Source organism: Neomonachus schauinslandi, chromosome X (genome assembly GCF_002201575.2).
Source record: "Neomonachus schauinslandi chromosome X, ASM220157v2, whole genome shotgun sequence".
NCBI classification, from domain to species: Eukaryota; Metazoa; Chordata; class Mammalia; order Carnivora; family Phocidae; genus Neomonachus; species Neomonachus schauinslandi.
In genome coordinates this window covers 56,211,048-56,237,126 of record NC_058419.1, presented here as the reverse complement: position 1 = coordinate 56,237,126, position 26,079 = coordinate 56,211,048, and the positions used below count along the sequence as shown (strand labels likewise).

Sequence of the window (26,079 nt, the reverse complement as noted above, 5' to 3'; positions counted from 1 at the left end):
GGAAGCGGGGCGAAGCTATCTTAGCCCCGCAGAGTATGGGAGCACCGTGCAAATGGAATTGGAGCTGCTACCACCCTTTCTTGAATTGAACCCAGGTGCAGGGTGGCGCAGGGTTGCGGAGAGGCATGTTTTGGAGTCCTGCTTTGTGTTCCCACCTCAACACTGGTGGGGCATGGAGGGGGAGGGGCTTGTAGCCTAGGCCACTTTGAGAGCTCTGCGTAATAATTGGCCGTTCTCTCGTCTGACTGCTAGGCAAGAAGCGGAGGAACCATACCGCCCCCTTCTCGGGCTCCATCCTCCTTCGCCAGCGAACCCAGAAAGGCCTCAGGTAGTTGGGAGGCCGACCAGAGAGTCTCCACCTCCTTGCGGGAAGCAGCCATTCGGTGCGCTTGGGAGCCGAAGGGGGTGGGGTCCATTGGCTGGGGTATGCTGCCAGTCTCGGAAGGGGGTGTGTTGGGGGTGGGTTCTTGGACCGCCGCGCGTCCGGGCTACTAGCTGTTCGTTGGGTGGTGGGTGAGCGTGAGCTTGTGAGCCGGGCTACTGTAGACTTGAGAACAGTTTGGAGAGAGCAGAGCGCGCCAGAGAGAGCGCGAGAGAGTGAGGGTGTGAGAGAGTGCGAGCAGATCTAGAGGAGACAGGGCGAGAAAACAGGGCCCAAAAACCTACGGTTTGAGACTGAATGACCATGGCTGTCTCCGCACCTCCGGTGATCTCTACAACTTCTAGCGGTGCCGGCGTCCCAGGGGGCTTATTTCGGGCAGAAAGCTTGTACTCGACTCCCGGGGAGCCTCCTCGTCTCACCCCTAATATGATCAACAGTTTCATGGCCAATAACCACAGCGGCAGCGCCGGGGGTGGCGGGATCGGTGGAGCCAGCGGAGGCAGCGGCAACACTAACACCAACGAGTGCAGGATGGTCGACATGCATGGTGTGAAGGTGGCTTCGTTCTTGATGGACGGTCAGGAACTGATTTGCCTGCCGCAAGTCTTTGATCTCTTCCTTAAGCACCTGGTGGGAGGGTTGCACACGGTGTACACCAAGCTGAAGAGACTGGACATATCCCCTGTGGTGTGTACTGTGGAGCAGGTCCGGATCCTCCGCGGTCTGGGGGCCATCCAGCCTGGGGTGAACCGCTGCAAACTCATCACCAGAAAAGACTTCGAAACTTTGTTCACCGATTGCACCAATGCCAGGTGAGATACTCATTTTTTAGCTTGTTCTTCCCCCCCTTTGCCCTCTTCTGTATGTTTCATCACTCTCATCCAACTTTGCAGAGTGTCTTAACTAGCTTCCTCTGCTCTTCACGCTCTAAGTCGGTGGGGAAAGAGGACTAGAAGGACTAATTGCCCATCCCTTCTAGTCCCTGCTCAGTGGCAGGGCTTGGGTCTAAGATAAGCCCCGCACAAACTTCAGTTTGCTGTCCTCTACTGAAACTTTACAGCCTTTCGCCCATATATTGCATGGCTTATTGGCTGCTTCTGGTTATTTGTTAATTTCTCTATGTGGTTTTCATTCCTCTTTTGTGGCCGTACGGGTCGAATAGGTTTTCTCCTGAACACAGACACCCGGGACTTTGTAGGGGAGAAGGCTGGCAGAGCTGTAAACTGGGCTCCTAAGCTAGCTAAATCCACAACACAACATTTGGGGGTTGCAGAGGGTCGGAAGTTTAGAATCCATCCCAGAGGGTGATTCGTTCCCCATCCTGTGTGTTTGTTGTTAGAGTACGTGGGGTGTGTGACGGTGGTGGTTGTGGTGGTGTGTGTATGAGTGTGCGTGTGTTTAGAGAGAGAGAGAGAGAGCAGAGCCAGAGACATAGAGACAGAGAGAGAGCAAGAGCGCGCGTGTGAGGGAGAGCGAGCCTGTGAGGATGTGTGCATATGCCTGCTATGCAAAGCTCCCCCGGTTCACAATACAGTAAAGTCGATGGATCCCATTTTTTTTTAAAAAGAACGACGACAGATGTCACTTTCCTGGGATCGTCCCTTTTAGGTCATCTGCAGAGGGCAATGCGGGGCATGAAACGCTGGGACTGGGAACTGGTTGAGGGTTGATGTAGAAGTTGGAGAGGATGCTTCCAGCTCTTCTCCCCAGGCAAACAGTTGGAAGGATCCTTTTCCCCCAAAGAGGGGACTTCTTAAATGATGATGACCAGCTTCTGTTGTTGTAAGTGTTCTTCCTTCATATGACAGTAGAATAAATGTCCATTGGCGTACGTCCATAAGCAAATTGTATTCAATGTTTCTAAGTTTAAAAAAGAAAGTAAAATAAACTATATTCAAGATTATTTGACTTTTTAAAGACCTGTTAATTAGTCCCCATAGTGTTTATTCCATCTCCAGTCAGGTAACATCTGTCAGGCATGTACACATTTGGCATACAAACCAAGAAATCATCATCAGGTTAAAGGGAGCAAAGGGTTTTGTTGTAAAACAGCATTACTGTTGATCATTTTGCAGAAAACTTCTGCAGAGGTTGACTTTCTCACAATGCAACTTTAAATCATAAGAACCCTGGATTTACCAACTAAAAGGAACTCGGTTGTCCACATCCCTTGTAAAATCCAAATTACCATGTATAGTTGAAGTATACTGACACCTTGTAGACAAACTGTTGCTGACTGCTACAATAAGATAATGCTACAGAACTTACAAAGGAACCTTTCTTCCCCCACTTTGAGCAGTGTCCTGTGTTCTAGCAATTAAACAGAAACCTGTTTATATGAGAACCTCTAGGTGATTCATATCTGGGGCTTACAAACCTGGTTTATTAGATCAAATATTCTTAAGGTAGATAGGTGGTCTTAAAACACAAAGGATAACTGCTCCCTTGATAAAATAAGCAATTATAAGTTGTAAGAGTAGGAAGGAAATCTTATTTTTACCACAAAGCACTTTACTAATGCACAAACTCAGAAAGTTACCAGGGACTTCAGATGAGGGCCATCTAGTTCATGTGTTGCCAGTTCAAAAAGATTTAAACAATTGCAGACCTGAAAACCTTTCTTTCCCCCCTCACTCTCTCCCCCTCCTCCTCTCTCTCCTCCTCCCTCCCTTCCCTCTTCTCTCTTACAAACAGCCATTATTAAAGTGGAACAATTATTACACACAGGAAATTTGTCCTACCTTAATAATTAATTTACACATCCTTGAGCAAAATCTATGACTTTCATTTAAAAATAAATAGATTAGTATTTTAATGTGACTTTGATGCTTTCCTCTAAGTAGAAAGTTTTCTTTAATTAATTTTTATTAGAGCAACTTACCGAAGGGAAAAATGATAAATTACTCTATATCAAGAGGCAGGTGTTCTTATACTATTTTTTGGACCCTATTTTATGATATGTTTTTAGGTTATTATTTTAATTCAGTTAAGTTTTATTTACTCCTTATCACAGCATTTACAATGCTAACTTTTTTGGGGTCTTAAATTGCTTTTGTGTATATGCATGTATAAAGATGATAGGGAAATCTTAAGAATATAAGAAGAAATATGTATGAGATATGATGCCTATTCCTCCTTTTGCATTTATTTCTTGATAGGTATGTTATTGATTAACATGCATTTTCTATAAGTGTGTTACAAGTGTTACAATATATGACTGTAAAAATTTATGAAGTATATTCTATGAATTCAGTCCATGAATGGAGATGAGGAAAACTACTAGAAACACACCTATATTGCAATTTCTAGAGAGTAAAAACAACAACAACAACAACAAACAGCCCACAATATCTGGGGAAAAGCTTGTTAATGATAAAATAACATTACTGAATTTTGTCACTGCAAAATGCCCTCATAACCATGTTGTTAAAACCTACAAAATATGATAGTGCTTATAATGGAGGCTTTACGACTTTAGGTAACATTATTTACAGAAACGTGTGCCTTAAATCATTCCCAACATCTGAGTGATTTTATAAAATTGTGAAATTATTATTTAGATCAACATTATCTCTATGACTTTTCTAGTCAGTGAAAAGAAAGGTGAGGGATGTAAATAGGAATGAGACTCAAGAGAGACAAAATAAGGTAGATGAGACATGAAGCCAGTAAGAGAAAAGAGATGTAGGGTATGAGCAAACTGATGCTATGAAAGGAGGTGAAAGGTGGATCAGAAGAGCCTGGAGAGATGCTCAAAGAAATGAGAGGTGAATCAATGGAGACTTGGTTAAGGAAGATTGTCACTGAGGACTCATGATTTCTTAGCTCTTCTGGCTAAAGGGGGATGCAAGGAAAAAGTATATATATGTTCAGTGAGTGGAAACTCTTATATGCTATTCTGATTTGAGAAAAGAGATTCATCTTCATCTCCTGATGAATAAATTTCCATAATGTATTGTTCAATGGAAGGCCTATTTGTAATGGTGTCATTGGCAATTTTATTTTCCTACATAATAAGCATTTCTTCCTCTCTCTGTCAGTTAACTAAGAGAGAGTACAAGTCCTGACTTAGGGTATTCTAATTTGAAATGCTTCCTACACTATTCCAGAAGATGCAAAATGGACCATTTTCAAATTGGTCATTTTCGAAGACCTTAATGTATTGCCACCAAGTGGTGTTTGGATTCATTCGGCTCAGGACATATTTTTATTAATGTGCACTGAAGAAAGGTGAATGAATAAAATACATACATGATTATTTCTTTGAAAGTACTGAGAGTCATGAGAACTCTAGCAGTGCTTTATATTAACTATTTTGTTATTAGCTAATTTTCAAAATATTCAAACTTGTCTTCCCATAAAAGAAGTTGGAAAATAATACCTGCCTTAGCTACTAAAGAATAGTAAGACTAAAAAAAATCTTGACTATACATTGTTCTATTAAATAAATCAAGCTTTACATCACCGCAATTCCAAAGGGCTATGCAATATTTTTCCTTGATGCTTTTTTACTTCAGAAACTAATTGTAGGGAGATTTTTCTGAGGATTATTAAGAAAATGATGATAAAAAGACCCAAACCAAATGGGAAAAGTTATCTTGTTTTAGATCATTTTTTTTCTCAAGCTAAGGCACTGTGATTTTTTTTTTTAAATTTCTTGTGCAGCAAAACTTGGAGTTTTTAACATCAGAGCAGGCAGATTCAGAAAGCAAATGTCTAAAAATCTCACTCTCATGCAATGGATTTTCCTTACTAAATTCTTCAAAGTTTAATGCAGCAGTAAAATATTGAATTAAAAAATTGGTATTCAGTAAATGTGAAAAATCAGCCAGCACATTTTAGTGTTATTTTTTTTTTTATCTACCTAACTATATAAAAGTAACATTGTTAGATTTCATGATCGGCATTTCATTTGAGGATCAACTGATTAAGTGTTATTCAGTCATTTATGTATAGTTAAATGAATGATTAGAGAAACAAGAATGTATGATTAAGAAAACATTTAAATGTATTTGGAGACATGATTCAACATATATTCAAATGAGTAAAATTCAGTTTTTTAAATTAAAAATTTAAATGATCTAATTGTGGTTAATTGTTATTTTGACCATGTGAACAGAACATAAATGGGCATCCATGTTAGAATAACTTTATGTGAATTATGACTTTAAAACAATTTAAAACCACTTTCAAATACAAGAAATACAATTTTTGTAAGTACTCAATGATTTCAGCTTTGTATTCACACTCGATGACTTTATGGTTCATAATCCACACAGAATAGCAATTTACTTTGAAAATTGATTTTTTTTTCATAGGAAAGTTATACAGAACCAAATTTTTGAAGAATTTGCATCACTTTCCTGGGCTAATATTTTGTATGACTTAACATTTACAGAAACAATAAGAAGATTTTAGAAATTATTCTGGGCAGTAAAGGCAGACATTTTATTTCATAGGATAATGAGGGGGTATTTGGATTGTCTATTAAAAGCAGTCACTTAGTCGTCATTGCTGTTTTATTAGAAGAATGATGTCAAGATTATAATTAAAGCGATTTAGTCATGTGCCAGTGCACAGAATGTCCACATGCACATTCATTTTAAATGTACACTTCTGCATAACCAACAATTTTTGTATTTATCTAAATATCTGAGCTAGATTTAATATTTGTCCAAACACTCATTTATTAGGTGATGGATATTACATTAAAGAAATGATGCATGATATGATGGAGAATTTCTTTGGATATTTATGTGTAATATTACCATCAATGTGTAGTATGCCAATAATTAGGAAGTGATGGTCTTCAGACATTAATGTTTTAATGTTCTTTAAGAAACCCTTAATACCTGTAGAAAATATTGTCTGAATTATTTGATGCTTTCTTAAGTAATCTTATTTTGTCTGAATGAAATCCCTACATGCTGTAAAAGTGCTTCTAGCAGGCAAATATAATTGTGAGAAACCTTAATCACAATATATTAGGTTTCATTTGGCAATCTAGATCTTCAGGGTCACTTTATGTTGTGCTGGTGCACTAAGAGATACAAATGATTTAGGTTTATCCACTCTACACATTTCAAATATGTATTAAAACCACCCTAATTAACCAAAACTGAAAATATTGTTTTCGGAGAAAGGACATCAAACCTTTCCCTAAAAGCAAAACAATTAGGTATTAATGATATTCTTGTTGCATATTCAAAAGGTCTGTGGTAGCATTTTTTTTCCTCCTTTTCTTCCCTTTCGCCATCTCAACCTGCAAAACTCTTCACTGTCACTTCAGATCACACAATTCTAAAAAAATAAAACAACGTTTAAACACATTTGCTTTGGAAGGGAAATTGAACATTTGCACCCAATAAGCCTGATTGTGGAACTGCATGCAAATTGTGTTTTGATTTATCTCTTTTACACTTTTTTCCATTTGAATTGATCTTGCATTAATTTCACCAAGCGGCTCTGTGAGGCTGCAGATGTTGCCCTGTGTTTAATAAATCAATGAGACAGATCTGAATGAATCACTTCAGATGGATTCTCTGCTCGGTTTGATGTCTAGATGTTATTCTTAGCTTGTTATCATGACAGATGCATTAATGTTCCCATACACTGCCAGCAATGTCAAAGAGATCGAAGCTTTTAAAGTGGCAGCATCCCTTTTTCCATTTTCTGCTAGAACAACTAAATTCATTTTATTTTATGTAAGGATCAGAGAAAAATATCAAATCAATCATGAGTTTCTTTATGAAAAAGATTCTTAATTTTCATGCTATATTAACTATTCCAAAATGGTGGAAATCAATATATTAAAACCTAAATACAGTGTAGCTACTTAAAAGTGCCCCCCACATTAATATTTATTCGTGGTAGGAAAAATGAGAATAAGTAATATATGATTGGGACACACTGAAAATATCACTATAAATAGAATAATGCTGTATCCAAATTGATTACAGAAGGGTGTTAGTTTTTAAATCCTTACTAATAAGCTTCTTGTTGGCTTAATGTAGCTGTAATATACTCTTACCAAGGGATTTAGAACTCCTTCAGGATTTAATATTTCTTTTTAGTAGGAAGAAGATAGCCTGTCCAATGTATATTCATCATTTCCTCAATTTGTAAAGCTGAAAATCTTAGAAAAGTTTATTTCAGTTATTTATATTCTGGGTAATTATTTGTAAATCATTCAGTAACAATAAATGCTACTTTTATAATTTAATTTCTCAAACTGTAGAAAAGCATAGGCACACCAAAAGGAACTTTATTATAACTCCAGTGAAATTTATTACCTACCTGCATTAAATATCATGGTGGCCATTCTTTGTATCATTTAACCCAAGGCTTCATTTTCTTGGTTTTAGGATAGGAACAGTTCTGTCAATTCTGTCAATTGTGAAATATTTTGAATTGAATGTTGTGGGTGTTATAACTTTTTAGTTAATCTCTGATATTTGAAAATACAAATTTTAAAAAAGAGATTCAATTTTTCTCTTGTTCAGCTTTCTGAAGAATATATATTAAAATAAATCAGCTTTTAGAGGTAGTTCCTTTTTGCAGCCTTTACAGTATTCTTTCATCATAATTTTGTTAACTTTATTGAATAGGAAAACAGGAAACAATGTTAATTGATACTGTTGAGGTCTCAAATTCTTCAGGAGAATTTTTATCTCCAAAGTTAGGCTAATTTGGGAAGCTTAGGATATATGCTATGATCTATAGTTTAGAGAGAAATTTATAATAAATTTTAACAAAGTTATGTACAGGAGTTATTTTTTCAAATTTTGCTTTAAACATGGGAATGTTTTCATGATAATTTTTTGCCACATCTTTCTTTAGAGCTAAATTTATATATTAGAATTGGTGAAATTATTACATTGAGAATGTGAATATAATATAGCTAAATTGAATATAATATAGCTAAAGAGCAAATTGACATATTTATCACTACCTATAATGATATCCTTAAAAGAGAACTGAATTTGTTACAAAAAAAAGCCCTTGAATTCATAATAATAATTTCTAAGGAGTAAATTTTAACTTTAGTAATATTCATTGCAAAACTTCATTCAGCCTAATATTGTGTATATTTTAGGCACTTAATTCACATTTGTTAAATGAATACAATCATGCACACACACACATTTATTCCTCATCAGAATTCTTTGCACAAATTGCCATTCCTTTGAAAAGCTAGGAAATAGTTACATAAGGTATGCAGTTATTAAAGACACTAATCTTGAAATTTTAATTCCATTATAAAACCATTTGTAATCATGCCATAAACTTTTCACAAATATACATATAAAGCTACCAAAATCTAATATAGGAAATTAGAATTTTGAACTGAAATATATCTTTAAAGAAAGGGTGACTTCTTGATATTTCCTTTCAGTGAAAACCCACAGAAGATACTCTAATATGAATAGGCAAGAATTAATAAATAAGACAAGCCTACTACCATAAAATCATTCTCAGCTATTTAGATTTATACTATTTGATATCAGCACCATCCCTAGTGACAGCTTACTTTTAATCATTCAAACAGAAAATGCATGTTTATCCAAAATGAGTTGGTAAGAAGAGGGTTTTCCTCCCTTCTATCTATAGCCTGTGAATAGAAACACAGATACCTAAGTATTATGATTTACTTTTTTTCCTGGATAATCTCAAGACACATTCAGTGCAACATGAATTTACATGAAGTCCCCCCCTCCACCCATTTAAAGGAATAACTTAGTTCTTTCAGGTGTAATTAATTTTGAAGAGTAAAATTTCCTTTCATCTAGGATCCCTGAGGTTTAAACTACTCATATATGTGTACTGTTTTGATCCATTAAGATTATTTGTTTTATTAGGGCAAATCGCGGTGAAAACTTTGTAATTATGCTACTGGAATAATATATATATATAGTACAGGAAATTTTAAAAAATAATGAAACGTGGTATTTTCATTGCTGTATCACCATTTTATTCTTAAACAAGTTGACTGCTTAATAGTGTATAATGTAGTGTGTATGTTAAGGTATAAAACATTCAATCACAATTGTGTCCAATGATCTTATCAGGTTGCTGGCAACTGTTAGCTGGTAACAGCATTTAGGCTACATTTAGTATAACTGCTATTTATGTGATGAGTTAAAAAGAAAAAAAGTAATATTGATCTGTCTCTGGATTAAAGTTTGAAATGGGCAACAGCCTGAACACAAAAGGCTTTTTTATGATTTCTCAGCTTGCCATTGATCTCCTAGTTTTATTGCATTCATTATTTATTAAAAGAATTTGCAAGCTAAACATAACGTTAAGCTAGTTTGCACACAGGGACCGCACTTAGGAAATTGAATGGAAATTGCATTAGAGATGAACATCTGTGCTATTTTTCCACTCATGTGTTTATGGGTTTGTATAAAAGGTGTATTGGATTAACAGTTATAACCATTATAGCTTACAGCAATATGTTAAGAGTCTGAGCTTTTAGTTATTTTGGAAGAAGTCTGTCTCTCACTTCTTTGTCTAAAAAAGCGTAGTAATAGCATCACAAACAATATTGTGATAAATTTATTTTTTACTATATTTGTTAAATGCATTATCTACATTATGTATCAATTGTGAGATACTCTGCTGTATTGAAGTAAAAACATTTAAAAAATACATACATAATTATCATTTAAGACTATTCTATCTCTTAATGGCTTTAGGTAGTAGGCTCCATAGGTGCAATTTACATAGCACTTATTTTAAGAATGTTGAGTTTAGGGCCATGTTAAAGCACACCAAATTCACAAAAACTATATAAAAACTTTAATGTGACCATCCATAAAATATTATTATATATGTATGTTAGGTCTTGATCCTTCTGGAAGGATAATAACGATATAGACACTGAAGACTTGCTTTATATAATACTATGAATAATAGGGTAGGATACTGTATGATATGGTTCCCCTCTTGAATTCAATCCAAGGAAATTTATTTACAAAAACTTGAGTACTTCAACTGAAACAGTTCTCCACAGGACATAAGTTAGACCCTCATGAATATCTTTTTTCCAGTGTTGTCTTTAATCTGTAGACATTTGGAAAACTCAATCTATCAATTTAATTATTGGAATTAAAATAAAATAAAAACCTCCTTACAATCATTTTGATCTTATGATTAGATTTGTGGTAACTCGTGTGTGTGTGTGTGTGTGTGTGTGTGTGTGTGTGTGTGTGTGTAGAGTATACTATGTGGTGCCAATGTTTTAGTTGCTGCAAACAGAATGAACACAACAGTCTCTTCTGTCATGGAGCTTACATTCTAGAACCATGCTGTCTTTAGCTTAGGGTACTTAAACCATATATCCCCTTTGTTATATTTGCTAAATTGTGAAATCTTTGTGATTACAAATTTTTTGCCAGATATCCATTGTTGAATACTTCAGTTTCCTTTCTCATATCTGTCTTGTGTTATATCAGGAAATGACAGCTTTTTTTTAGTTTTTAGAATTATACCAGGAAGTTACAACTAAAAATAGAGTTATTGAGATATAAAACAAATTATTTTAGTTTTATGAATGTAGAGAATTACTCATGTTATAAATAAAATGCATATCAAGAGGAGATTGGAATAAAACAGGTATTTCTACTTAAGAATGGCTGTAGTTAATTGACTTTAGTATCTTTTCTCTGACATATATTTGCTGAGTCCTTATGATATGAGCCCTTAAAAATTCATAAAATTAGTCATTCTGTGAGACATGTTTTTGTAGTAAAATGTGCAACTGTGGATTAAAAAACATGTTTGTCCCCATGTAAAAAAGCTTTCTTCCATTTTTTTTTCTTCCATTTGTGTTAGTTTTAAATAGATCCTCAAGCTTAGAGTTTGATTTGCTTTGCAAGATTATTTGCAAACATGTATAATTAAATGTTGAATATTAACATTAAGCCTGCTGCTTTGAAAATAGCCTGTGATCTGCTAAACTTCTAAATTTATTTTGTAAAAAAATTTATGAGTAGCCTCTAGGTTTTTATTTGAGGAAGACAGAAGGGGAATTTTTTCATAGAAAAAAATTTACTGCATAGTACATTTTATGCATAGTACACAAGTTTTAGGTCTCATTTTATAAGCCAATTAGACTATTCAGTTTGAACATACACACACACTATGTATGTATGTATATATATAATGTTAACTGATAATATATGAATATTATACATATTCATATATAATATATTATAAACATGTATACATATATGTATAACGTATTTTCCAAGTCATTTCATTTGTCACTTCATTTCAACAAATATTTAATAAGTACATACTACTCATCTGTACAAGCATACTTATCAAGGGGAAAGTAGTGATCTTAAGAACTATCCAAATTCTTATTTTTCTTAGAGTTTTATTGTTATGTGGTTAACTCTCAGCTAACCTACATTAATGCAAGGAACAGCAAATGATGTATGCAGTTCAAAATTATGGAAAATTAAAGTAACATTAATTAGACTTTGCAGTGCATTAAAAACGTTTATGGCATATTTACCTGTCTAAATATATTTTGCTTATTCTACTATTAAATTGTATTTATATTTTATGAGTATTCACTGGTGGGAAGGAGAGATAACTCAGAAACATGCTGAGGTTGAATTAAATCTGAAATTAAATGCTTCATATAGAAAAATCTAAAGTGAATAAAGTATAAGCAGACATAGAACTTATATGTTATAGCTAACAGCGGTGCACTGGATCATGTTAGTGAGTAACTAAAGTAGTATATTTTGCTTGAATTTATTCTTATGTTGTCTATGGAAATATCTGTATACTTGATGGATATTGTAGTCATTACAGCTATTAGCAGATCAAAAACTGGAAAACTGCATGAAGCCAGTTGTTGATTTTAACATGCTTTCCTGTATTTAGGTCCCCTAAATAACCATCTTCCACAAGCTAAACAAGCATTTGTTGACAGAGAAAACATGGCTTTTGGGTTAAAACACATTGATGAGTATAGCTCTAAGTCATTTTTTGTGAAGTGTTCCTATTCTATGATGAGAATATTTAATCAATTTTCAGCTTGCAGTTTTAAAAAAATGGAACATTATAATCTTAATGCCAATCATGTTCTGCAAGAATGGTCATTTTGATGATGCTCACATGTTGAACACCTTGACCTCTGAAGAGGGTAGTAACTGCTCCAGAGCTTAGTTGATATGAGTACATTTGGTATATCCACTTTCCTATGTTTGCAGTTGTTTTGGATTTGTCCTTGTCATACTAAAAGACTGGCAGGTTTTTGTTATTTTAGGGACATGTTCTTTTTCATAAGGTTGTGTGATGTTCACATAATCTCCGTGTTGCCAGAGTCTAAAGCTTTTCTTATTATTTACAATTTATTCCCATTGAACTGAATGATTGCTCTTCTGTGTATTGTTTCTTTTTCAAGAGTGCTTTCAGTTTTTAAATGTAAATAAAACTCAAGGAATCCCCCTTTTAGATATTTTTTCTGTATTAGTGGTAAAAATGTAAAAGTATTTGTCTTATGGATTCACGTTCCATCAAAGAAGGCGTAGTGGAGCTCAACAGTTTACAGTTTTCTGTCCAATTAGGAAGGCTCTTTTTTTTTTTAAAGATTTTATTATTTTTAAACAATCACTACACCCAATGTGGGGCTTGAACCCACAACCTTGAGATCAAGAGTCTCATGTTCCACTGACTGAGCCAGCCAGGTGCCCCAATTAAGAAGGCTCTTGATTTAAAGATAGGACACCGTAATTTGGCTAATGTTAACATTGATACAGTTCCATTTGGGCATGGACAAAGGAATGAAGCTAAATAAGGGTGGAGAAAACTTGATGAGAAAATATTTCTCGTGGAAATATTGAATGGATCAGGAACTAGCTGATAGATGAGAGGTAGGCAGTATAGTGTGGACTGATAAGGCCTTTCACGACAGAGTTTTTAAATGAATTATCCCTTTTAATTGCATTCATTTTTTTTAGTGGTTATTTTAAGCAAATTCATGAACAGGCACAGAAAACATAAAAAATATTAGCTGTAAATAAATATATAAACACTAAGGCAAATGTGGAAATATTATTCCATTTGAGGTGAGCTGGTGGCATTTGAAACCATAACAGAATATTTGAATACATCTTTTCACTAAAATATTTGTTTACTATGCCAGTAAATATTAATTTAATTTCTGAAATATTTTATATAGCATCCATTTATATTTCTTCTGTAAGTTCCATTACTATACTGGTCTGTTATCCTGATTTTAGCTTGCCATAGCACATTTTTAAAGCACATGTTGACAGTGAATTTTTTTAAAAGGGTTACATTTTGCCTTTGGGTATGTGTGTGAAGTTTTTATTGTATTCAATAGTAACTAAGTGTACATTTTAGGAAGTAGTTTGAACCACTGCATTCAAGATTATTTAATGAACATTAAAATTTGAATTAAAGAACATCAAAGTGGCATTTTTGTCATTCTTGTATTTAATAAGTACAGTAAAGTTTAAATACTTCCTTCATGCCTTCTGCCTGAAAATATATCTGGAAGCTTAAAATTACTAGCTAAGTATAATAGTAAAAACTTTACATGTATATACTGGTACATAATTTATATAGTGCTTTCATATATGTTAGCTCATTTAATCTGATCATTAGAATAGTCTGCTTTTACAATTTTGTTTTGAAATTTCTAAATTTTTATAAACAAATGGCTGATCATTTTACGACATGGTACTTCTGGGGATCACTTAATCTCATTTAGATTTTTTTCACTCAATGCTAAATCAGCATCATCTATAGTTATAATGAAACTTATAATGCTTCCGGGGAACAATAGTACCTTATGTTTGTGCAGAAGCTCACCGGCTACAAAGCTTGTTCATACACTATCTGCATTTATCCTCACAGCAACTCAATGAGGCAGGTCACCTGATCATGAATTTAGGTGAGAAAATTGAAATGTGGGCAAGAAAAGTGAATTGCTGAAGGCCATATAATCTAGTACAGGCAGAACCAGTTCTTGAATCTAAGTCTTCTGTTGTACCCCCTCTGGTACGCTTTGCTCTGGATACTGTCTCTGAAATGGTTAAGTCTTGATAGATGGATATGAGCAAACAAGTTTAGTTAGGTGGTGGATTGTTCCAGTTATCCTCAGAATTATGGAAAAACGAGGAATGGAAATTAGAGATAAGCAAACTAGTAAGAGAGACAAGCACTACACAGGAACTTCCCTAGAATGTCTTCAGGTTACATGCCCTGAGAGATGCTGCCTTTTAATGATGATGTTTTCAGAAATACAGTAACTAAACTCTAGGTGGTGACTCAATTCCATATGTACGTACAGGAAGGTTTTGGGAACCAACAAAAACTTAACATTTTGAATGGAAAAGTGAAAGGAATAATAATAAGTCAAGAAAGTGTATAGAGATGACAGTAGTTCATCAAAGCATAATATTGAAAGAATTTATGAAATTGGGACCTAGGGGCACCTGGATGGCATCTGCCTTTGGCTCAGGTCATGATCCCAGGGTCCTGGGATCAAGTCCCACATCAAGCTCTCTGCTCAGTGGGAAGCCTACTTCTCCCTCTCCCTCTGCCTGCCACTCTGCCTACTTGTGCTCTCTCTCTCTCTGTCAAATTAATAAATAAAATCTTAAAAAAAATAAAGTTCCCTGCTCTTGGGAAGGGGGTCATATTCTAGGGTATGGTAGTGTGAAATGGAGGAAGACAACAAACAATATGCATAATAAAGAAGTCAATTATATTGTACAAAGGTGGTAAGTGCTATGGAAAAAAATAAAGTAGAGTAAGGCAAAGGTATGGGGGGAATTGGAGCTGGTTGCAGTTTTAAATAGAATGGGTATTATAGCCCTCGTTGAAAATGTGAGCTTTGTTCACAGACTTGAAAGAGAGGGAAGTTAGTTAAGCCACATCTGGGGAAAGAGTGTCCTAGGCTGAGAAAACAGTTTGATCAAAAGCCCTAAAGCAGGAGCATGCCTAGCAGTTTTGAGGAACAGTAAGGAGGCTAGTGAGGCTGGAGTGGAATGAGTTGAGGGGAAGAATAGTAGGAATAAGATTATAATGGTAATGTTGGTGGGGGTCATATAGGGCCTTTTAAGCAATTTTTTAAAAAAAATTTTGAATGAAATGAGGAGTCACTGCAGGGTTTTGAGCAAGGCTGTAACAGGATTTGACTTAGGTTTTTAAAGGATCATTCTGGCCGCAGGTTGAGAATAGGCTTAATTAAAGTGGGGCAAGAGTAGAGGCAGTCAGGTTGCTATTGCACTGAACTGGGAGAGACATGGTGGTGGTTTAGACCGTAGTGGTAGAGTAGGGGTAGTAAGAATTAGATTCTGGGTAGGTTTTGAAGGTAAAATCAATAGGACTTCCTGATGGATTAGACACTGAGTGTGAGAGAAAGAAAACAGTCATGAATAACTCCAAGGTTTTGGTATGAGCAACTGAGAATATTAGGTTTCCATCATTTCAGGAGGGGAAGGCTGTAGGTGGAGCAGATTTGGGGAGAAAGTGCAGGAGTTCAGTTTTATATTTGTTAGTTTTTAGATATCTTTTTGCCTTTTCAGCAGAGATGTAGAGTGGTCATTGGATAAAGAAGTTTGGTATTTGGAAGAGACATCTGGACAGGAGATATAAATTTAGGACAGGAGTGATTGTAAATAGAAAAGAGGAGAGTTTCAAAGACTGAGTCCTGAGTCACATCAAGTCAAAGATGATGAAGAAGAGGAGGAATCAGCAAAAGCCTGAGAAAGAAAATCCAGTGAAATAGGACAAAAAAAAAAAAAAAAAAAAAAAAAACCCAGAAAAACAAAAACACAAGAGAGAATGGTGTCCCGAAGCTAAGCAAAGGAAGTATATCAAAAAAGAAGGAGTGATTAACCATATCAAATACTGCCAATCAGCAAAAAACCATGAAGACAAAAAAAATGGCCATTAGATATGACAATGGAAGTCATTGGTGATCTTGAGAGCAGTATGGGTGGAAAAATATGATGAAAATTCTGGGTGACATGTTGTTTAAGAGAGAATAGAAGGAGAGGAATTAGAGACAGAGTATAGACAGCTCTTTCCAGGGATTTGTGGCAAAGATAGCATAGAACTCAAAGTGGGAGGGAGTAGCTTGAAAGCAGGGATCAAGAGGTTATTATATTTTATTAAGATGGAAGACATAACAGCATTGTGCAGTCAGCAGTTTTCCACTAGAAATGTTTATTTTTTTTTTGTTTTTGTATTAGGTTTCTTTTTTCACATTTTAAAAAAATTTTATTATGTTATGTTAATCACCATACATTACATCATTAGTTTTTGATGTAGTGTTCCATGATTCATTGTTTGCATGTAACACCCAGTGCTCCATGCAGAACGTGCCCTCTTTAATACCCATCACCAGGTTAACCCATCCCCCCGTCCCCCTCCCCTCTAGAACCCTCAGTTTTTTTCTCAGAGTCCATAGTCTCTCATGGTTCCTCTGTCCCTCCGACTTCCCCCCTTCATTTTTCCCTTCCTACTATCTTCTTTTTTTTTTTAACATATAATGTATTATTTGTTTCAGAGGTACAGGTCTGTGATTCAACAGTCTTACACAATTCACAGCACTCACCATAGCACATACCCTCCCCAATGTCTATCACCCAGCCACCCCATGCCTCCCACCCCCCACCACTCCAGAAACCCTCAGTTTGTTTCCTGAGATTTAAGAATTCCTCATATCAGTGAGATCAGATGATACATGTCTTTCTCTGATTGACTTATTTCGCTCAGCATAATACCCTCCAGTTCCATCCATGCCATTGCAAATGGCAAGATTTCATTCTTTTTGATGGCTGGATAATATTCCATTGTGTGTATATATATATATATATATATATATATATATATACCACATCTTCTTTCTCCATTCATCTGTTGATGGACATCTTGGCTCTTTCCACAGTTTGGCTGTTGTGGACATTGCTGCTATAAACTTTGGGGTGCACATACCCCTTCGGATCCCTACATTTGTATCTTTGGGGTAAATACCCAGTAGTGCAATTGCTGAATCGTATGGTAGCTCTATTTTCAACTTTTTGAGGAACCTCCATACTGGTTTCCAGAGTGGCTGCACCAGCTTGCATTCCCACCAACAGTGTAGGAGGGTTCCCCTTTCTCCGCATCCCCGCCAACATCTGTCGTTTCCTGACTTGTTAAATTTAGCCATTCTGACTGGTTAAAAATTTCTGTAGGAAAGAGAGAGGAGTATTGCTGAAGTGATATTCTTGAATTGGAGAGAGTGGATAGGTTCCAGTGCACAAGTGAAGTCATCAGTTTTGGATAAGAGCAAAATTAGTGCATCTCCAGATGGGAAGCCTGAGTATGTAAATGGAGATTCTGGTTGATCTGGTATGTGGACTCTATGGAAGTCCTCTTCTATTAGTTTGGGAGGACTGGAAAGGAAGTGTTGGGGGTTTGAGGAGAAGAAGAAAGTGTAAAATAGCCATCTAGTTGAGGAGAGTGAACTATTTAAAGAGGTTAATATGATTCCCAGGCAACATCAAAAACCTTTTGATGTTTATGATCATAAATTCAAAATGGTTAGTGTGGTTGTGTGTTTTAATTCCACTTATGCAGAGCTGCATTGATACTGGTGCAAAGTAGGCAAAAATTGGATTTAATAAGATTTATGGTTTTGCTAAGTGGTATGAGTATAACAAAACCAGAGGGGGCAAGGGAGTTGAAGGTTTATGCAAAAAGCAATTATAATGGATGACAGTGCATTTTAAACTGCTAAGGAAAAAAGAGGACATCAAGGATGTGAGAGACAATGAAAAGATGGTAGTGTCCATGAATTGGAGGTTCCAAGAAAAGGTCAAAGGATTGTTGCAGTGGGAGTACTACAAGGTGTGATCCAGAGAGAAGTAGTGAGGGTCAGAGTAGGATGCACAAAATTAAAAATATGGAACTGTTGCAGTTACTGGTAAATTATGAAGTTTAGGGTATGACCATGGGCATGAGTGGCTGAAGTAAAGAGGGCAAGATATTTAGAGGAGAGGAGGTCAAGAAATTAAAAGATCAAAATTTAAAAAGTATTCCTCATTCACTATATTACGAAAGTTTGAATATTTACTCTAACAATCCCCATTTTGCCATGAGAATGCTGTGCTTTAGTTAAACTGTCTTGAAGAATATGGTGAAAAATAACATTTTCTAAATAATTTAAATAATGTTTGGCTTATTTTATCTATTTTTAACATTTTTTACAATAGATAATGCACTTCATTTTTATTATGAACTGAGTTTTTTCCCCCAAGTTTTTATTTGAATCCCAGCTAGTTAACATACAGAGCAATATTACTTTCAGGTGTAGAATTTAGTGATTGATCACTTACATACATCACCCAGTGCTCATCACAACAAGTGCCCTCCTTAATACCCATCACATATTTTTTTAAAGATTTTATTTATTTGAGAGAGAGAGAGAGCACAATCATGGGGAATGGCAGGCAGAGGGAGAGGGAGAAGCAGGCTCCCCGCCAAGCAAGGAGCCCGACGTGGGGCTCAATCCCAGGACATCAGAATCATGACCTGAGCCGAAGGCAGTCACTTAACCGACTGAGCCACCCAGGCGCCCCTACCTATCACCTATTTAACCCATCCTCCCATCCACTTCCCCTCTGGTAACCAGTTTGTTCTCTCTAGTAAAGAGTCCGTTTCTTGGTTTGCCTCTTTTTTTCCCTATGTTCATCTCTTTTGTTTCTTAAATTTCCACATGTGAGTGAAATCATATGGTATTTCTCTTTCTCTGACTGACTTATTTCGCTTAGCATAATACCTTCTAGTTCCATCCATCTCATTGCAAATGGCAAGATTTCATTCTTTTTGATGGCTGAGTAGTATTCCATGGTGTGTGTGTGTGTGTGTGTGTGTGTGTGTGTGTGTGTACACTCTTTATCCATTTATCAGTTGATGGACATTTGGGCTCTTTCCATAATTTGGCTTTTGTTGATAATGCTGCTATAAACATCAGGGTGGATGTATCCCCTTCAATCAGTATTTTTGTATCCTTGGGGTAAATACCTAGTAGTACAATTGCTGGAACTTAGGGAAGTTCTATTTTTAACTTTTGGAGGAACCTCCATACTGTTTTCCAGAGTGGCTGCACCAGTTTGCATTCCCACCAACAGTGAAGGATGTTTCCCCTTTCTCTGCATCTTTGCCAACACCTGTTGTTTCCTATGTTGTTAATTTTAGCAATGAACTAAGGTTTTTTTTTTTCTTATTATGTTATGTTAGTCACCATACAATACATCATTGGTTTTTGATGTGGTGATCCACGATCCATTGTTTTCGTATAACACCCAGTGCTCCATGCAGAACGTGCCCTCCTTAATACCCATCACCGGGCTAACCCATTCCCCCACACCCCTCCCCTCTAAAACCCTGCTTGTTTCTCAGAGTCTATAGTCTCTCATGGTTCATCTCTCCCTCCGATTTCCCCCCCTTTTTTCCCTTCCTTCTCCTAATGTCCTCCATGCTATTCCTAATGTTCTGCAAATAAGTGAAACCATATGATAATTGACTTTCTCTGCTTGACTTATTTCACTTAGCATAATCTCCTCCAGTCCCATCCATGTTGATGAAAACTTGGGTATTCATCCTTTCTGATGGCTGAGTAATATTCCATTGTATATATGGACCACATCTTCTTTATCCATTCATCTGTTGAAGGGCATCTCGGCTCTTTCCACAGTTTGGCTATTGTGGACATTGCTGCTACGAACATTGGGGTGCATATGGCCCTTCTTTTCACTATATCTGTGTCTTTGGGGTAAATACCAGGAGTGCAATTGCTGGGTCATAGGGTAACTTTATTTTTAATTTTTTGAGGACCCTCCACACTGTTTTCCAAAGTGGCTGTACCAACTTGCATTCCCACCAACAGTGTAAGAGGGTTCCCCTTTCTCCACAACCTCTTCAACATTTGTTGTTTCTTTCCCTGTCCATTTTTGCCATTCTAACTGGTGTAAGGTGGTATCTCAATGTGGTTTTGATTTGAATTTTCCTGAGGGCTAATGAAGATGAACATTTGTTCATGTGTCTGTTAGCCATTTGAATGTATTCTTCAGAGAAGTGTCTTTTCATGTCTTCTGCCCATTTTTTGACTTGATTATTTGTTTTTTGGGTGTTGAGTTTGAGAAGTTCTTTATAGAACTTGGATACCAGCCCTTTATCTGTAGTGTCATTTGCAAATATCTTCTCCCATTCTGTGGGTTGCCTCTTTGTTTTGTTGACTGTTTCCTTTGCTGTGCAGAAGCTTTTGATCTTGATGAAGTCCCAAAAGTTCATTTTTGCTTTTGTTTCACTAGCTTTTGGAGATGTACTTGAAAGAAGTTGCTGTGGCCAACGTCAAAGAGGTTACTGCCTATGCTCTCCTCTAGGATTTTGATGGATTCCTGTCTCACATTGAGGTCTTTCATCCATTTTGAGTTTATCTTGTGTATGGTGTTAGAGAATGGTCGAGTTTCATTGTTCTGCATGTGGCTGTCCAATTTTCCCAGCACCATTTATTGAAGAGACTGTCTTTTTTCCATGGCATATTTTTTCCTGCTTTGTCGAAGATTATTTGACCATAGAGTGGAGGGTCCATATCTGGGTTCTCTATTCTGTTCCATTGGTCTATATGTCTTTTTTTATGCCAGTACCATGCTGTCTTGGTGATCTCAGCTTTGTAATATAGCTTGAAATTGGGCAATGTGATGCCCCCAGCTTTGTTTTTCTTTTTCAACATTTCCTTGGCGATTCTGGGTCTTTTCTGATTCCATACAAATTTTAGGATTGTTTGTTCCAGCACTTTGAAAACTGTCATTGGAATTTTGATCGGGATGTCATTGAAGGTATAGATTGCTCTGGGTAGCATAGACATTTTAACAATGTTTATTCTTCCGATCTTTGAGCATGGAATATTTTTCCAACTTTTTGTGTCTTCTTCAATTTCTTTCATGAGTGTTCTGTAGTTCCTAGAGTATGGATCCTTTACCTCTTTGGTTAGGTTTATTCCGAGGTATCTTATGGCTTTTGGTGCTATTGTAAATGGAATCGTCTCTCTAATTTCTCTTTCTACAGTTGAGTTGTTAGTGTATAAGAAAGCAACTGATTTCTGTGCATTGATTTTTATATCCTGCCACATTACTGAATTGCTGTATGAGTTCTAGCATTTTGGGGGTGAAGTCTTTTGGGTTTTCCACATAAAGTATCATGTCACCTGCGAAAAGAGAGAGTTTTACTTCTTTTTTTTTTTTTTAAAGATTTTATTTATTTACTTTAAGAGACAGAGTGAGAGAGCATGAGATAGGGGAGGGTCAGAGGGAGAAGCAGACTCCCTACTGAGCAGGGAGCCAGATGCAGGACTCGATCCTGGGCCTCTGGGATCATGACCTGAGCCAAAGGCAGTCACTTAACCAACTGTGCCACCCAGTCACCCCAGAGAGTTTTACTTCTTCTTTGCCAATTTGAATACTTTTTATTTCTTTTTGTTGTCTGTTTGCAGTTGCTAGGACTTCTAGTACTATGTTGAACAATAGTGGCGAGAGTGGGCATCCTTGACCTGTTCCTGATCTTAAGGGAAAGGCTCTCAGCTTTTCTCCATTGAGGATGATATTTGCTGTGGGTTTTTCATAGATGGATCTTATGAACTTGAGGAATGTTCCCTCTATCCCTATACTCTGAAGAGTTTTAACCAGGAAAGGATGCTGTATTTTGTCAAATGCTTTTTCTTTTTTTTTTTTTTTTTTTAAAGATTTTATTTATTTATTTGACAGAGAGAGAGACAGCGAGAGCAGGAACACAAGCAGGGGGAGTGGGAGAGGGAGAAGCAGGCTTCCCGCCGAGCAGGGAGCCCGATGCGGGACTCGATCCCAGGACCCCGGGATCATGACCTGAGCCGAAGGCAGTCGCCCAACCAACTGAGCCACCCAGGCGCCCGTCAAATGCTTTTTCTGCATCAATTGAGAGGACCATATGGTTCTTCTCTCTCCTTTTATTAATGTGTCCTATCACATTGATTGATTTGCGAATGTGGAACCACCCTTGCATCCCAGGGATGAATCCCACTTGGTCATGGTGGATGATCCTTTTGATGTATTGCTGGATCCTTTTAGCTAGGATTTTGCTGAGGATTTTGGGATCCATATTCATCAGGGATATAGGACTGAAATTCTCCTTTTTGATGGGGTTTTTGCTTGGTTTGGGGATCAAGGTAATGTTGACCTCATAGAATGAGTCTGGAAGCTTTCCTTCTGTTTCCATTTTTTGAAACAGCTTCAGTAGAATAGGTATTATTTCTTCTTTGAATGTTTGGTAGAATTCCTCAGGGAATCCATCAGGCCCTGGACTCTTATTTTTTGGGAGGTTTTTGATCACTGCTTCAATCTTGTTAGTGGTTATTGGCCTATTCAGGTTGTCAATTTCTTCTGTTTCATTCTTGGCAGCCTATAGGTTTCCAGGAAGGCCTCCATTTCATCCAGATTGCTCAGGTTATTGGCATATAGTTGTTGATAATAATTTCTCATAATTGTTTCTATTTCCTTGGTGTTAGTCATGATCTCTCCCTTTTCATTCATAATTGTATTAATTTGGGTCCTTTCTCTTTTCTTTTGGATAAGTCTGGCCAGTGGTTTATCGATCTTGTTAATTCTTTCAAAGAACCAGCTTCTAGTTTTGTTGATCTGATCTACCGTGTTTCTGGTTTCTAATTCATTGATCTCTGCTCTAATCTTAATTATTTCTCTTCTAATGCGTGGCTTAGGCATCGTTTGTTGCTTTTTCTCTAGTTCTTTACGGTGTAGATTTAGTTGGTGAATTCAGGATTTTTTGATTTTTTAAAAAAATATTTTATTTATTTATTTGATAGAGACAGACACAGCGAGAGAGGGAACACAAGCGGGGGGAGTGGAAGAGGGAGAAGCATGCTTCCCGTCAGCAGGGAGCCCGATGCGGGGCTCAATCCCAGGACCCTGGGATCATGACCTGAGCTGAAGGCAGACGCTTAACGACTGAGCAACCCAGACGCCCTGGGATTTTTCTATTTTTTTGAGTGAGGTTTGGATGGCTATGTATTTCCCCCTTAGGACCAACTTTGCAGTATCCCATAGGTTTTGGACTGAAGTGTTTTCGTTCTCATTGGTTTCCATGAATTGTTTAAGTTCTTCTTTGATTTCCTGGTTGACCCAAACATTCTTGAGCTGAGTGGTCTTTAGCTTCCAAGTGTTTGAATTTCTTCCAGATTTTTTGTTGTGATTGAGTTCCAGTTTTAAAGCATTGTGGTCTGAGAATATACAGGGAATAATCTCGGTCTTTTGGTATTGGAGGAGTCCTGATTTGTGACCCAGTATGTGGTCTATTCTGGAGAAAGTTCCATGTGCGCTCGAGAAGAAGGAGTATTCTGTTGTTTTAGGGTGGAATGTTCTGTATGTATCTATGAGGTCCCTGTGGTCCAGTGTATCATTCAAAGCTCTTGTTTCTTTGTTGATTTTCTGCTTAGATGATCTGTCCATTGCTGAGAGTGGAGTATTGAGGTCTCCTACAATTAATGTATTGTTATCAATATGAGTCTTTATTTTAGTTAACAGTTGGCTTATGTAGATGGCTGCTCCCATGTTGGGGGCATAGATATTTACAATTGTTAGATCTTCTTGTTGGATAGACCCTTTAAGAATGAAATAGTGTCCTTCTGGGTCTCTTACTACAGACTTTAGTTTAAAATCTAATTTGTCTGATATAAGAATTGCTACCCCAGCTTTCTTTTGAGGTCCGCCGGCATGGAAGATGGATCTCCATCCCTTCACTTTCAGTCTGGATGTATCTTTAGGTTCAGAATGAGTCTCTTCTAGACAGCATATGGATGGGTCCTGTCTTTTTATCCAATCTGTAACCCTGTGCTGTTTTATTTGAGCATTTAGACCGTTCATGTTGAGAGTGATTATTGAAAGATATGAATTAATTGTCATCTTGTGTCCTGTGAAGACCTGTTTTTATAGATTGTCCCTGTAAATTTCTGTTGTATATCACGGTTAGGGTCTTTCTCCTTTTATAGAACCCCCCTTAATATTTCTTGCAGGGCTGGCTTAGTGGTCACATATTCTTTCAGTTTCGGCCGGTCTTGGAAGCTCTGCATCTCTCCACCCATTCTAAATGCCAACCTTGCTGGATAAAGTATTCTTGGCTGCATGTTCTTCTCATTTAGTACCCTGAATTTGTCTTGTGAGGCCTTTTTGGCTTGCCAGGTCTCTGTGGATAGGTCGGACATTATTCTGATATTCCTCCCTCTGTACTTAAGGAATCTCTTTCCCCTAACTGACTTTTAGATGGTTTCCTTGGTTCTAAGATTTGAGAGTTTTACTATTACATGCCGGGGTGTTGGCCTGTTTTCCTTGATCTTGGGAGGGGTCCTCTCTGCCTCTAGGACAGAAATGTTTGTTTCATTCCCCAGATTGGGGAAGTTCTCAGCTATGTTTTACTCAAATATATCTTCTAGTCCTCTCTCTCTCTCTACCCCCTCCGGGATTCCAATAATTCTGACATTGGAATGCTTCATGGTGTCACTTATTTCTCTGATTCTATTTTCATGGATTCTGAGTTGTTTTTCCCTGGCCTCCTCTTTTCCCTTTTTATCTATTAAATTGTATTCTAGGTCACTAATTCGTTCTTCTGCCTCACTTACCCTAGCTATTAGATTATCTAGATTAGATGGGTTCTCATTGATAGCATTTTTAAATTCTGCCAATTCAGCTTTCATTTCTGCCCTTAGAGACTCTATGTTGCCATTAATTGATTTCTCCATTCTAGTGATTGTCTTCACAACTGCTAGCCTGAATTCCGTCTCCAACATCTTGGTTATATCTGCATCCATTTGTAAATCTTCTGCATAAGTCATAATCTCTGAGTCTTTCCTATTTTGGGGTTTCCTCCTCCTAGTCATTCTATTGAGGGGTGGTTGAGGGAATGTATAGAGTCCAAATTATTGACCAGAACTCAAGCAAGGTGCACCTGTTTTCTAGGGACCTTAGGGTTGCTGATCTCTTGTTTTCCCAGCCTGTCTTCTGGGGGAGGGGCCTGCCATGCTGTTACCCACGCAACCCTGTTTGGGCAGATTTGCCCTGCCTCTGTGGGGGGAATGGGCTTAGTGGGAACTGGTGTTTTGTAGCTTTTTTTCCCTGGCAGCTTTCCCTGGTGGCTTTCCGTGTCTCTTCTGAGAGTCAGAGCAGAAGAGGCCCTTTCCAACCCTCTGCCTCAGAGCAGAGAGATTGCAGTCTGTTCTTCAGTGAGCTCTCCAGGCCACACTATCTCCGTTTCTGTCTGTGCTGCTATAAACTGCAGCGTCCTCGGTTGTGTGCCCCTCCGCAGCGCTTCCAGTCTTCGCCTCCAGGTCAGGGCACATCTCTGCCCTTTGTGCTTCTAAAACCACCAGCCGCCCCCAATTCACAGGCCCCACCACTCTGGTTTCCTTCCGGAGGGCTGCCCTAAGGTCCTTCCCAGCTGCTACTGGTCTGCGTGTCTGTGCCCTGTCTGCATCGTGGGAGGCCTTTGCTCACTGGCGGTTTTGGATCCCCATGGCCAGGCTCTCTCCTGCTGCCATTTATCCTCCGATATGTGCCCACAGAATCACGACTCCCTGCTTTGTACCTCGAAACCAACCACCTGCGATCTTCTGT

General features: G+C 37.3%; 1 protein-coding gene across 1 annotated transcript in view; it reads left to right on the top strand.

Annotated features, from left to right (window-relative positions):
• Positions 1 to 685: 685 nt before the first annotated feature.
• DACH2 (dachshund family transcription factor 2) overlaps positions 686 to 26,079 on the top strand; it is a 990,389-nt gene continuing 964,995 nt past the window's right edge. The window contains exon 1 of the mRNA XM_021683434.2: positions 686 to 1,194. Coding sequence (XP_021539109.2) covers positions 686 to 1,194 — 509 coding nt within the window. The remainder of the gene's footprint in view (positions 1,195 to 26,079) is intronic.